Source organism: Phalaenopsis equestris, unplaced genomic scaffold (genome assembly GCF_001263595.1).
Source record: "Phalaenopsis equestris unplaced genomic scaffold, ASM126359v1 Scaffold000522, whole genome shotgun sequence".
Taxonomy (NCBI): domain Eukaryota; kingdom Viridiplantae; phylum Streptophyta; class Magnoliopsida; order Asparagales; family Orchidaceae; genus Phalaenopsis; species Phalaenopsis equestris.
The window spans coordinates 106,167-120,409 of NW_018164962.1; the positions used below are offsets into that span (position 1 = coordinate 106,167).

Consider the following 14,243-nt stretch of genomic DNA (forward strand, 5'->3'; position numbering starts at 1 on the left):
TTACAACTAATCGTATATATATATATATATATATTGAAAACCTACAAATCCCGCATTTTGAAAATTTAGTTGTTTGATCAAAAGGAATTGAAATTCAATGTAAATTTACACATTTGAAATTTAATCTTTCGGTCTATCTTCTTTGAAGTTGAAATTAATCAAATTTGATTCAATTTCAAAACAACAACTTAATATAAATTATTGTTGGGCAATACCACCGCTCACTGACCATGGCCAGCCATCCACAATTATCGTTGCCCATGGTCACCATTACTACCGGGAATCGCCACAGTCTTTGAGAACTACAGTTGAATACCACCGTTGTCGTCGGGAATCACCGCCTCCAACTAACTTTTGTCGCCACAATCACCATCACCACCGACCGCCACCATTATCCGCCTTTGCAACCTTCCACCCCCAGCAAACACATTATTTGAAATACATTATTTTAATTTTACTTTAAACTAATAAAAAAAATTAATTTTAGTTCAAACCAAAAAGAAAACAATCTTTATTTATTTTACGATTAACTTAAACTAACTCCAAAATATTTCAATAATAATACATTACTCCCGAATAACTTTTAGTCTAAACTGGATTATTTTTACGACTAATTAAACAATAATTAATTTTTATACTCAGGAAAGAGATCGCATAGCTTTATATATAGTTTTTTATGCTTTACTTTTCTGGAGTAAAGAATTTCGACATCATACCCAGCCACCATACCTAACCGTGTTTTCCACTTGCCTAACAATGACTATGGGGCATGGCTCACCAACCAAACCCGGCGCTGAAAAGCCATATTTATGTTTTTTAAATTTATTTAAATGCGATATATATATATATATAGATATTAAATTTATATTTATACAATCGCAATTGATTCTACTATATATATATATATATTATAATTAGTGATAGTTCACTCTCAAACTATAGAAATAATGACAGCAATCATGATAAAGAAAAAAACAATAAAATACTCGTATGGACTTCTGCTTCGCATGATTTATTCAGCAGTACTTCTAGATATAATATATCTAATGCATTTTCATTATTTTATAGCCCATATAACTCCAAAAAATATTTAAAAGCTATTATTTTTCACTGTAAAACACTTTTAATATAAAAGTGGCAGTTACCTACATACCACACAATTTTTCTGTATTTACATATTCACACCTAAACATACATATTTTTACGCACAGCACTCAAATCTTTAACATCACACCATTACCGTTTTAAAGGTAAAATAAATTTTTTTATGCATAAATTTATAACATCAAGACGTTATAAACTATCGCACTTCAGGTTTTAGATATACAAATACATAAGAATTCTGTGATATGTGTATGTAAACTTCCCAGCATAAACATAAGAAAATATTTTTAAAAATAGACTGATAATAATAATAGAGTATTAGTTCTGATTCCAGCTTTGAAAACCTAAGATTACAAAGGAGCAAGTTTCATAAATTATTGCAGAGAATCACTTTTAGCCAAAAAATTACTCTTAAAAAATCATTAAACTATAGACTATAATCCAAATTTGGAACAAATCATATTCTTCAGAAAGCTTATATAACACGGACACGCAGCATGTTCTGTCAAATCAAACTTGCACAGCATTTTCCCATCAAACTAAAGCTAACACACCAACCTTTTATAACACTACACAAAAGAATAAAAACAACTGCTCTTCCTCTAAAAGACAACTGGACCCTCCATCTAGTTTCTATGTAAAAATTCAATTTGAATCTATATTTGCAGATGTGACCTACAAATGTTACTTGTATGAAATTAGGAATATATCCCCGTAAGAAGTCATAACCAGATCACTCATTACAACCACAAGAACAAAAAAAATAAAAAATAAAAGAGTTGGCACCCTTTACACACAAGAGAAAAATCTACAAAACTAGCAGAGAAAATTTTACAGTGCTTCCGAATTGGAGAAAAACAAGGAAATTGTGCAGTTTAGAGCAATGAAGTGACTTAACTGCAGAAAATAACTAAACACACAGGCTGAATAACATTGCAGCATCATTCTCCGGGCTTTTTTAGTTGCTTAAAGATACAAGGCATACTTCCCAAAATAATGATTTTTTTGTTTCAGTCATTCTGCGCATGAATAAGAAATCATCTTACTATAGAGATTTATTTTTGAAGATATTTTTCAAGTTAAAAATCAATATTGGATTCTAAGCATATCCAATCAAATAATGGAACTAACAAATTCATTACTATACAAAACACGAACTTCAAGCAGAGCCAAATGTCCCCTTAGAGAAAATCTTCAGGAACACAAAGGAACACAAATCATGAGTAGCACTGAAAAGTTCCACAGACAACTACATACAAACAATACATAAATATATATCCTCCATGTTCTAAGCAACGCATCACATATAAACACTACTATATAAAGTTTTAAGGGATGGAACCTCAAATTTGTTCCAAAGAACACAGTTCAATGAAACACATCACAGCTGGCTAACATTTCTGGTTCTCCATTTTAATTCCATAAAAATGAACCCTGAAAAACAAAATATTTACGCCAATAAATATAATTTCTGGTAAGATAAGAAAACAATTAAGATTACAAAAAGGTTCTCACACTTATCTCGTTATCTACCGCAATACCTTAGCAGGTTAAGATGCCTTTAGAAGACACCTTCTGCCATTGGTGTATCCTCAAAGCTCCAAAGGTTCACGAAATTGATTCCATCTTGAGTTAAATCAGCACCAAGAAGAAAATCAAAGGATAGATCTGAGCCTCCTTCAAGGAAAGGCTCGAACTTCATATATGGCTCGAAAGCTGACAACTCGTCGGAGAGTTCTATTGCAGCATCCTGATCAGCTGAAACTGCCTCACCAGAATTGTTTTTGAGTTTCTTCTTCTGTTCGCTTTCTTCCAGAAATCCAGATTCTAGATTTTCAACAATGGAAGCAGGAATTGATGTGATCTCAGGCATATTAGCTTCATGTTCCCAGCCAAAGTCTGAGGAATTCAGAGAGTTGCTTTCCTGTTCAGAGAGGAAATTTGGAACTTCCTGAGAAGGGGAGAGAGCTTTCAGAGTTGGTGATGAAGTAGCTGGTTCGAGCTTCAGGAGTTCCACTTTCCCAAGCCCTGGACTAGAGGTTGCATTGTAATATGCATTTGGAAAACCAAACACTTGATTGAAATTATATTCATTGGTAAGATCGTAAAGTTTAGGTTTCTGTGTTTTTGGTGCATTTAATTTCACATGATTCTGAGCAGCTTGGGGGAATTCATCAGGGAAGTTGACTTTTGCTTTCTTACCCCGAATTCTACGAGCAGCAGCATCATAAGCTCTGGCAGCCTCCTCAGAAGTATCGTATGTCCCCAGCCAGACCCTCTCGCCTTTGCGAGGATCTCTGATTTCTGCCGCCCATTTACCCCATGGGCGCTGACGGATTCCTCTGAATTGGTTCTTTCTCTTCCTTTTGGCCAACTTTTCAGCAGGTCCATCAAGTTGTGGCCTCTTTTTAATGTTTGATCTCTCTTTAACTCCTTGGGGTATAAAAGAAAAAAGGAATTGTTTGAAATAAAAAGTATGATGGCATGGTTTTGTGTATGAAAAAATTCATTCATGAAACAAAAAGAAATAAAGACAATAAAAATTCAAGCAAGCTTGCATGATGCCTCAGAGGATCAAAGATAAAGCAAATATAGGATCTCAATTTTTGCGCTTATATTCTTCAGATTAACTTTATCTCAGTGGGACAGAAAATATCAGTTTAAATACTCCCGTTTGCCTGATTCCTCTCATGAACAAAAATAAGTTTTGGCCGCAGCTAATCATAGGAAAAGTCAAAGCTTGTATTGGGAAAAAAACGAAATAAAAATTAACTCCTACAAGTAAACTGAAGATTTGTTTTCTGTTCTCTTTCTAGGAAGAAAAAAAATCAGAATAGAAGTTTATGAAGTTCCTCCTCTCTTCAGATTAACTTCATCTTAGTGGGAGAGAAAACATCAGATTAAGTCCTCCTGCTTGTCCTCCTCCTCACCTAAGGAAAAATATGTTTTTTACTTCTCAAAAAACAAAAGAAGTTTTCAGCCAAGCTAATCTTAGTAAAAGAAAAAAACCCGTACGATGAAAGAAATTAAGTTAAAATTAACTCCTACAATTAAACTGAAGCTTCTTCTTCTCCTCCTCTTTGGATACATCTGTGATCTGACTACATCTAATTATATAAAACTAAGAACATATCATCCATCAAAATTAAAAAAAGTTAAGATTGATGAGATATCATAATATCACGGGAACAAATCGGATACCATGATGAAAATTAGACTTTATATCACTAATTAAACAAATCTCCTAGGTTGCACTCCAACATCAGGAAATAATTAAGCTAGATTAATAGAAGCAAAGAAAAAATGGCCTCAAAGAACAAATTTTTGCCTAAGGTGTGAATCGTTGAGATTTCAGTTATTAGGATAAATGCTTATTGAAAATATCAAAATTGAAACTTTCACATATATAACCTCTGAATTTTAAAAAATAGAAAAAAACTTAGATTGCAAATAAGTTTTGTGAAAATCTTTTGGTTTGTTGAAGAAAATCCACAAGAACTGGCTTCGGAGAGAACTGCCTTTGATGGGAGTGAGAATATACGGAATTAAACAAATCTCCTAGGTTGCACTCCAACATCAAATATACGGAATGTTAAATATACAGAATGTTAATCAAAAGTCATGTTAAATCGATTAGCAAAGGCTTATACTCACCACCGTGCTCTTTGCAAGATTTAAAAAAAAATAGGAGAACATCAGTTTCATACCGATATAATCTTAATAAAAGCGAGATCACTAAAGATTAACTAAGAGAACATCAGTTGCAAAAAGAACCTTCAAACCCCAGCAATATAAGAAAAAAAGATAAAGAAATCCAATACAGAACGGGACATATCAAGTACTAGGATCAGATCAAATATGTCAGGATTGAGCCTGTAAAGCTCCAAAAATAAGAATCTGAAAAATCAAATGATTATTGACGGATGAAATCATGGATGCTTCTTCATAAAAAAAACTCTATCCTGCATATATATTAGCAAGCAAAATAAAGAAAAAAAAAACACGAAAATCCTACAAAATCGCACTGTATACTTCAACATGCATGTCATCAAACCCTATTCTCAAGCTCCTCCTCCAATTAATCATAGGGTTAAAATCCAATTTACACAATATTAATACTTAGCAAGAAACCCAATAACCTTCCCCTCCCCCGCTGAACAATATCGAATGGAAATCATTGATTAAATCAAAGAAACATACTAATAAATAAATATTAGAAGCCCATAACGAGCGTCCTTCCTATGAACTTCATGGGACAACAAGGAAATAATTAAGCTAGATCAATAGAAGCAAAGAAAATAAGTTTTGTGACAACCTTTTGGTTTGTTGAAGATGATTAAAACTAATTGTAAACACAAAAAAAGAGGCAACATGCTTACCTAGGGATAACGGCGGCCCATTTGAGCGGAACGCGAACGGCTTCACCTCGATCAGTTCCTCTTCGTCATCCACATCAACCGCTTCGTTAACGTCAGTCTCGTCCTCAAATTCCCGAAAATCAGCCTCGAAATCATCTTCATACGCCGCCCGTCGAATCTTTCGGCTTCCCTTCTTCTTCTTCCTCAGATCCGGCCAGAGATAGTCGGCGGTGACCCTCTGTGGCCTCGCTGTTGCGATGTAATCCGAGATAATCGCGCCCCCGCACATACCGAAATGAACAAGAAAACTCCACTTTGCTGGTTTCTTGGAAAAAAAATTGCGCTGCACGAACAGCTATAAGAGCGCCGCCTGTAGGTACTGAACTGCTAAAAATGTGTGATTGGAGGAAAAATAATCTTATCTAAAGTGAAATTATTACAATTCTAAGGTGTTAATATGCAAAATGCGTACCACTTCTCTTGTGATTCAATGAGAATATACTCAACAAATTTTCTAAGTAATACACCCTTAGCTTAGGAGCATTAGCTCAATGGTCATTATCCCTTCCTTGTTGTGTTCAGTTTATTTTAATGTAGGTTTATGGACCATAGTTATGTGGGATTGAGTTTCAAATGAGTTCTTGAGTTGTGGTGATGTTCTATTTATTTTAAATTTGTTTTTAAATAATGTGAGTTATTAATTAGATGTATGAACGAGAATTTTTGAGTTTGGGTAATTAAGGAGTTTGAAAAAAAAAATTTGTGCTTATAAGTAAGTCATAAATATTTGAGCTCTCATCTTGCTAGGCAAAAAAAATGTCTTAAATTAGCTTGAGTTCCAACTCCTTCTATCTCAACTAATTAGCACGAAGAGTTTGCTTATTTATTTTATGTGCTAGCATGCTTGTAAATTTAAAAATTTTAAGGAGGTGTTTGCAAAAGAAAACAAAAAAAAACTTAATTATTGCAACATCAAACTTCCATAAACCTTAAATTTTTAATCTTTGCTTTCTCATATTCCTTAATAGTACATCTTCACTACCTCTTTCTCTTTCATCTAATTTAGAAGGGCTTCGTTTTTTTTTTCCCCAACTGAGTTGTCATTTGTTATACCGATGATGCTCATTTTATGGTGTATTGTTATCTTCTTTACCTGCAGTACTAACAACTTTGTTGTTCTTGAGGTGTTATCAGATATCATATTTGTTTTTGACTTCTGAGATTTTTATCATTCTCATTTTTCTCTTTTCCTTCACTACTTCGAATATCTTTGTCGTTGTTGGGGTCTTATGTGATATATATCATTCTCTCTTCTTCTCACCCTTCCATTAAACGAGCTTGCATACCGATCATTATGTTCTTCATCATTGAAAAGATATTGCTTCATGTATGATTGCAAGGTTAAGCTCAACAATTAGTTCATCAAGCTTTTCTTGGTTTACAAGTTTAAACTTGAGCTTTGAAAGCAAGCTGAACTCGAACTTGAGCAATAATTCAAGCTAAAGAAAAGGATGTGTGAGTTCTTACAATCATGGTTTTTACCCGACTCAACTTAAATATATATTGAAGTTAGTTTTTTATGCACATCATATCTTTTTTTAGTATTATTATTTTATTAAAATAAAAATGATAATATAATTCATTATTCTAATAAATTAATTTCATTCTACCATTTTAAAAAGCAAAATTAAAAAATTAAATAAAATTTGACTTTCAGGTTCCAAAAAGATGTTAAATGAATACATGATTTATTTATTTATTTTAAGAAGAATTAAACATGACATTATTACACTTATATGGTAAAATACTATAAAGTAATAATTCTGATTGTGTGTTCGAAAATTTATGACATTAGAAAGAGTATTTTATGACCTAGCTTTGTACAACTTTTTTGCATATGCACAAGTGATAGCCATCAAAGCTAGAAACAACACAAGATCCACTCTTAAAATTCAACATGTTTTAGAAGAAAAGATTTGAAATAATTTACTTAAAATTTCACCTTTCTCGTGTTGGACTTGAAAATATGAGACGAGCTCTTAATGATTCTTTAATTAGCAATAAATTGTATAATGATGTTCAAAAAATTATGGATAATCATATCCGAGAAAGAAATATAATCGAGTATTGGCTTAATACTTGAGTGTAGTGGGGGAGAGCTGATAAAAGATTGTATCCAAAGCCTACAATATATGAATAATGGTCATGTAATGATCATTACACTCATAGAGATCGGTAGACCCATCGTAATGATTGATATCATAAATCTTAAATCTCACCAATATTAGATGTTAAAAGGTTTCATCATGGAAGGATAGAAACTCTTGGAAGTTGTGTTACATAGTATGATGAATCTTTCAATTATAGAAAATCCTTCTTGAATTAAACACCATAGGTCATCATATATGATATAATAAGGGGTATTCATAAGGTGACGTAGAGTTATGTCCATCATGGCTATTGAAGGATACAACTCAATTGATCAAAATGAGTAGGATAAGTTGAACTAGTAGTATCAAAGGTGTTTGGATCAGGTTGTGGTGGAAGAACCTTAACTTAATGGAGAGTGGACCTCATGACTAGCACTAAAGATAAGCAATGTAGTGGGTGGTGAGAACATCGATCATGGGGTGGCAATCTGATGAGAATGAGGTGTTTTTAGCTTAAAAATAGGAGAAAATTAGATAATAATGAAAATCAGATAATGATAATTGGATAACTATATTCAAATGATAATGTATAAGTGTTCAAAATTGAATGATGGTGGTGGTCGGATGAACGTAGTCGAACTATGATTGATGCATCATGATGAATAGGAGATGATATTTTGGTGACAGTAGTCGATTGTGGTCATCGATGTTGGTAGATGGGCAAACACATAATGTTTTTTATATCTCTATGCTCTCTTTAAATGCAATGTCAAGGTACCACGGTTGACAGAGGAAATAGCTTCAAGACACTACTTTCCACAGTACAATGGCACCATGGGATACTGGGTATCTCTGGGTCTCTTAGGGAATGTAGTGGGTAAGGGTAGCGTCCTACCTTAAAGGCTTTCTCTATATATACAGACATATAATTAGATCTTTATAGCAAAACTAGGGGCTCTAGAAAAAATGGAGAGTGGGACAGAAGAAGATACTCTTGTAAATGAAATTGAGGTAGGTTTCCAACTTGCCACTCCTTATCGTGAGATGTCCAAATTGATATAGGGAAATGTCGATGAACTTTCACCTTAGCATTGATGATTCTAAGAGAAGTGGAAAATAAATCTCTTTCTTCTCTTCTCATTAAACTTTTCAAGTACAGTGACTCTCTCTCTCCTCTCTCTCTCTCTCTCTCTCTCTCTCTCTAGCAAGTTCTCCCTCTCTCCAAAGAAAACCAACTCTTTCTCTCATAATAACCCCCTTGTCTCTAATAGCTCCAAAACTCCCCCAAACTTCAAGAAAACTTTCTAATCCCTCGTTCTCTCCTATCTCTTTTAGGAAGATAAATATTCCCTATAGTTATTATTCTCTCCCTATTAACAAATTTTTCCAACTCTCCCGCCATAGCCCTTAACTCATCCCTCCTCCATTAGCTCTTCCTCCCTTTCTCTCTCTTTCAACTGCGACCTATCTCCTCAACCATTGGACTAAATCCTTCTTTTACACTCTCACTCTCATCATCTTCTAAAAGAGGATATATTTTTTAAGAAAAAAATTTGGGCATCTGTGTCATTGTGCTACATAGTGCAATACTGTGGCACTACACCTCATCATGTTTCATAATTATCAAATTGAAACAACGATACTATGGAACTAATCTATGACACAACACAACATTATAAACATGAGTACATATATGCTCGAGACAAAGAGTGTGTCACTGTGCCAACCGTTGGTGCTGTAATGCTAAAAATATGAAGATAAAAAATGTGGCACCAACCATCGGTGCCACAGTGCTTGAAATATGAAAGGAAAAAATCCACTTCACAACAAAAAATTTAATGTTAAGTCTCTGTTCTGAAATTTAGGGCGAAGAAAAAACAGGAATCGACACAAATCTAGAAGAAGAACACAGAGATTTAACGTGGTTCGACAAAGATGTCTACATCCTCAGGAGCAGAGCGGCGAAATTCACTATTTTAGAGGAGTTACATACTCATAGGATTACACATCTATTTATAGACAAAACTCATAGATAAATTTACAAACACGCCCTCGCTCCCCCCAACCCACTAATCCAAGTGACACACCTCTTCACACCAAGAACACCAAGAGACACACCTCATTCCAGGAGACATACCTCTCCAAATCCAATAGACTCCAAATTACTGGTATATGAGTCATACCTAACAGACTCTAGATATGAACATTGTGGTGTTGCAAGGAACCTAAAAATGCTGATCAAATTGGCTTTTCATGAAGGAATCGTTTGACGTTGACCCATTATTACGACCAGACAGACACTAGAGAGCAAAGTGCTCAAGCACCATAGTTATGTCACCATAATAGGTTCAATTCTAGCACATACATCAATATCATCAAAGTAGCAAACAATTCAATCCCTTAATATATGTGTTACATAAATAAAACTAATGCCAACTATTTCAAAAGTTTCATTCTCTTCAATTTGACTTCTCAAGAATAATTGGAAAATAAAATTTTCTTTAAATATCAATTTTATAACACTGCTAAAATATCTAAAGTTACTAAGGATCATCAATGATGGTTATTTAGACAGTTTCTTCTGTGGAATATTTTTCTAATACAGAGTTCCACAAAGATCAAGCTCATATTTTATTCTTCCAAATCTGATATTTCAAATCAATTTCCATATGATCTAATATGTCCCCATCAGATTGATTGAACAAACAAAGGCATCCACGTTGGATTGAGATAATATCGTGAACAGAAAACTAAGTGGGGACAACATGATTAACTTGAAAAAATATATATAATTAATATTTTCCTAAACTTATTTTAATCATATGTATAACATAAGCAAATAATATAAATTTACTGAATTTTCCTTCTGAACCCGATGGGTGAGAAATGGTTTGGCTCATATGACTTCACTCGATTGATCAAGCGGACCTCACAATCTCCTAATAATGGGCCAGCCTTTATTGTACTCTTCCCTTCTAGACCTTTTGATCTCTTTAAGATCAATGTTGACACATTTTAGACGTACAACATTTATTCGTCAGTCAATTGTCAATGCTTGGTTGCCATGTTACCTAGTTACTCTATACTTTATTTGCCAAAATCACAAAAGATCGTTATAGTATTGCAATATCAACTTTGTATTATTTTTTAATTAAAAGGGAAAAATAGAATCTTAATCAATATAATAGATTATTTATTTGTGTTATGCCTTTTTCAATAATTTGCCTAGACTAAAGGTCTGTTTGTGATAGTTTTCTATCTACTTTGCTTTTTAGGCCGCCACCAGAGTTCTATTTGGGGAACTATTTTATTTTTTTATTATTGTTGTAAGTTATTTTTTTCAACTTGAGTCGTTAAAATATGATAGCTGACATAAATGAGTAGTATAATTTTTTGAAAATAAAATAAATTTATCATAAATCATCACAAATTTTTTTTTTAAATATTCTTATACAATAATTTCAGAACTGCTTCTTCCATCAGACCCTAAGTGATACACCCACAACCCTTCTCTAATTCCACCATCTGATACCTACCCAGAGTAAGTCCAAATTATTGTGCACGTTCATTGAAAATGGTGTAGCCATTTGGCGAGGGAGCGTTCTCTAGAATGCTACAATCACTATACGAATTTTATCTTTGTAGTATACAGTACGCCCTCGGCACTGATCCTCTGCACAATAATATATAATATAAGACGCATGCCGGGCTACGTTTATTAAATAATAAATAAAGTTTTTTTCCGTCAATATAAAATATATTTAAAAGTATTCGAGCTATATTTTAATACATGATAATAAATGCTTATATATGATACATGTATGCATTCATGTGCATTAAATATTTTGTTTATTGAAAAATTCGTGGCTCATCAAGAAAAGGAAATTAAATTACAGATTTGAGCGCCCAAGCTTTCATATTTAATGTATAGCACTCAAAACACTTTACATTACAGATCTAAACATATCATTATTACCTACTTTTTTTTAATATAAGAATTAAATACATATATTCAAACATGAATTTAAAAATTCAAATTATTATAGATGTAAATAAAAAAGTTTAGGTTACACACAATAGAATTAAGTGGAAAGTGTTGAACCTTTTTTGGACGCGGGGTTCCATATTGTTTGTGAGGACATACAGCACATTAAAAAATATGATATTTTAGAGAAGATGACCGAAAGAGAGAGAGAGAGATAGATGGATCAAATTACCGGAGTAGTATGTTTATGATTAGTAGCTCAAGAAACAAATTTCTCCGAAATTTCTTCGGTTATAGGCGTCCAGAAGAAAAATTCTTCCAAAGGCGGAACTCCCTCTATTAATAAGGAACCAACATGATAATATAATTGATGTCTTGCCATCAAGCTGTTAGATATGGTCCGTCGACAACCCTCTCTGAAGCCTTGAGAAGACCTTTGTCTGAAATGCTCGACTTCCTTCTTGATGAAGGATTGATAGGCTTCTATATCAATCATATTAACTCCATTTGATAGTTGACTTTGTTGAGGTGACTTCGATTCAGGCGTTTTGGCAAGTGGGCTCAGTTCAGCCACTTCAGCAGGTGGACTCGATCAAATCACATTGGTAGATAAACTTAGTTCAGCCACCTCGATAGGTAAACTCAATTCTATATAAATTGATTTTTATTTTATTTGGTATTTGTGTATATATTAAGGAAATTTCCCAAAGAAATTTTAACGCCGACTGAATATTTTTTTTTTTTTAAATCATAATCTGTTTTTAAAATTATCACATAAATAAGATGTATTATTTAGTTGGCACAAAAATATAATAAAGAATAATAACTTTAAAATTTTAGATATATTATAACAACAACTGTAGATATATATAATAAATATTTAGCATTTATGACAATAAAGATATGAAAACATTTAAGGATGTAAATGAGCGGGTTTCCACCAACTGAGCCACTCTTCGTCTTGCTCACGAGCCAACTTATTTATTATAAAAGAGAAAAAATAATAATTCAATCTATTGCTATAATAAAATGACAAATCGAATGAACAATTCAAAAATAAGTGATAAGAAAATCTCACCACCGCGACGGTTGCAGACGCGTTTTCTTTGCTTGCTTTTAAACAGTTATAATATTTTTATAGCAATCATTCAATAACAATATAAACAGTTGCAATAATAAAAAAGGGCACCCAAAATTCTTATGCATCTATCTATCTCACACCAAAACTTTAGCTTTACAGTCAAAACACCCAATTCTTTCCTATCACATCAAAAACAACATTTATACACTATCTAATGTTGAAATCCACATTTTCATGCATAAGCGTTTTTGCCTGTAAATATAAAAATTTAGATGTGTGGTACATAAATGCATAAGAACTAGGCACTACACATGTAAATTTCCATAATACAATGTAAAAATAGATATGAAAGTGGTGGGCAGTTGGCCTTACAAGCGAACTTATAATGGCCTCTAACTCTATATCAGATTCACTTACATTGGATTGCTTCCTTTTCCCCCTTTAAATGCTTTCTTTATTTATTTTTTTTCTCTTAAGTCTTGACTAATGCAAGTATCACAACAACTCTATTTCATTTGAAACCTTATACGTACTTTTCATTTTTCCAAATGAATATATGGTCGCATTGTTTACAATTAAGCATGCTACTTGCATACAGAACTTTAAACATAAACTAAAATAACTAACACACTAAACTCTAAACCTAAAGCCCATGCTATTAATCCTTCTACATATACATATCATCTCTCATAAATCAACGTCATCATTGAGTTTACTATCAAAAACATGCAATTCAAATTGATTGATGAAAAAGATGATCAAGCATTGAGCCTTATTTGAGGTTCCCCAATTACTTTCTTAGATTATTTTTTTAAATAATTTATGAATTCTTTATCAAAAATTATTTTCTTAATGTAAGCTTTAAGAATTTTTAATGATAGTCACTATATAGAGTCATATTTTTTTTTTAATTTTTAATTTTGGCATTATTGAAATCTCTATAATATTAATTTTTTTTTTATCAAACTACCATTTAGGGAAGAAAATGCAACCTCATCACACAAAGTTAATAGATAAACATTATGTTTTTTTTTAGGATGTTATGCACTTGCTATAAAATAAAGCCATAATTCATTATTTTTTGGTATACAATTAAACATTACTGGATAAGTATAGGTAATGGCATCTTACATTATTGCCAGAAGCAAAGTATCTTTATAACATATATTAAATTCAAGGAGCATAGAGGTATTCCCAAATTAATAATTAGTAGGAGATGCATACTAATTGACTACTGGGGGCAGATTCTAAAATTTTAATGTTGGATGATAAGAATGTTAAAATTGTGGTGCGTAGCCGTTGGGCTTTAGCATCATCGAGGTGGCCTGATTTCAATCACTCATGCTTAGAGGTGGAATCAGATTACATTTAAGATGAATATTTGCCTCTAAGAAATTTGAGATTTTTTTATATAAATACTAAATTTTAATATTTTTTTTTCATATATGATTTAGACAGCCCAAGTGTATATTTTGCCCAAACTTAAAAAATAGATATTTGATGATTTTACCCATTCCAGAAAATAATATTGATTTCGCTCTTGCATCATGTTGTAATATATATAT

The 14,243-nt window shown here is 32.6% G+C and overlaps 1 protein-coding gene across 2 annotated transcripts; it reads right to left on the reverse strand.

Annotated features, from left to right (window-relative positions):
- Positions 1-2,262: 2,262 nt before the first annotated feature.
- LOC110028699 (ethylene-responsive transcription factor 1) lies at positions 2,263-5,854 on the reverse strand. 2 transcript variants are annotated; one of them, XM_020730660.1, is made up of 3 exons: positions 5,484-5,854; positions 2,646-3,537; positions 2,263-2,538 (listed from the first exon to the last, which is right to left on the reverse strand). In XM_020730660.1, the coding sequence occupies exons 1-2, from the start codon at positions 5,749-5,751 to the stop codon at positions 2,666-2,668; spliced, it is 1,140 nt and encodes a 379-aa protein (XP_020586319.1). In that variant the 5' UTR covers positions 5,752-5,854; the 3' UTR covers positions 2,263-2,538; positions 2,646-2,665. The 2 variants fall into 2 exon arrangements, with proteins under 2 accessions (XP_020586319.1, XP_020586320.1); XM_020730661.1 differs by having other exon boundaries at positions 2,620-3,537.
- Between the last annotated feature and the right edge of the window lie 8,389 nt (positions 5,855-14,243).

Bases quoted from the DNA above. Each gene is read 5' to 3' on its own strand.
- LOC110028699 (XM_020730660.1), bottom strand. From the start codon at position 5,751: ATGTGCGGGGGCGCGATTATCTCGGATTACATCGCAACAGCGAGGCCA. The intron at 3,538-5,483 runs GTAAGCATGTTG...TTATACCCCAAG, and splicing joins TGGGCCGCCGTTATCCCTAG to GAGTTAAAGAGAGATCAAAC.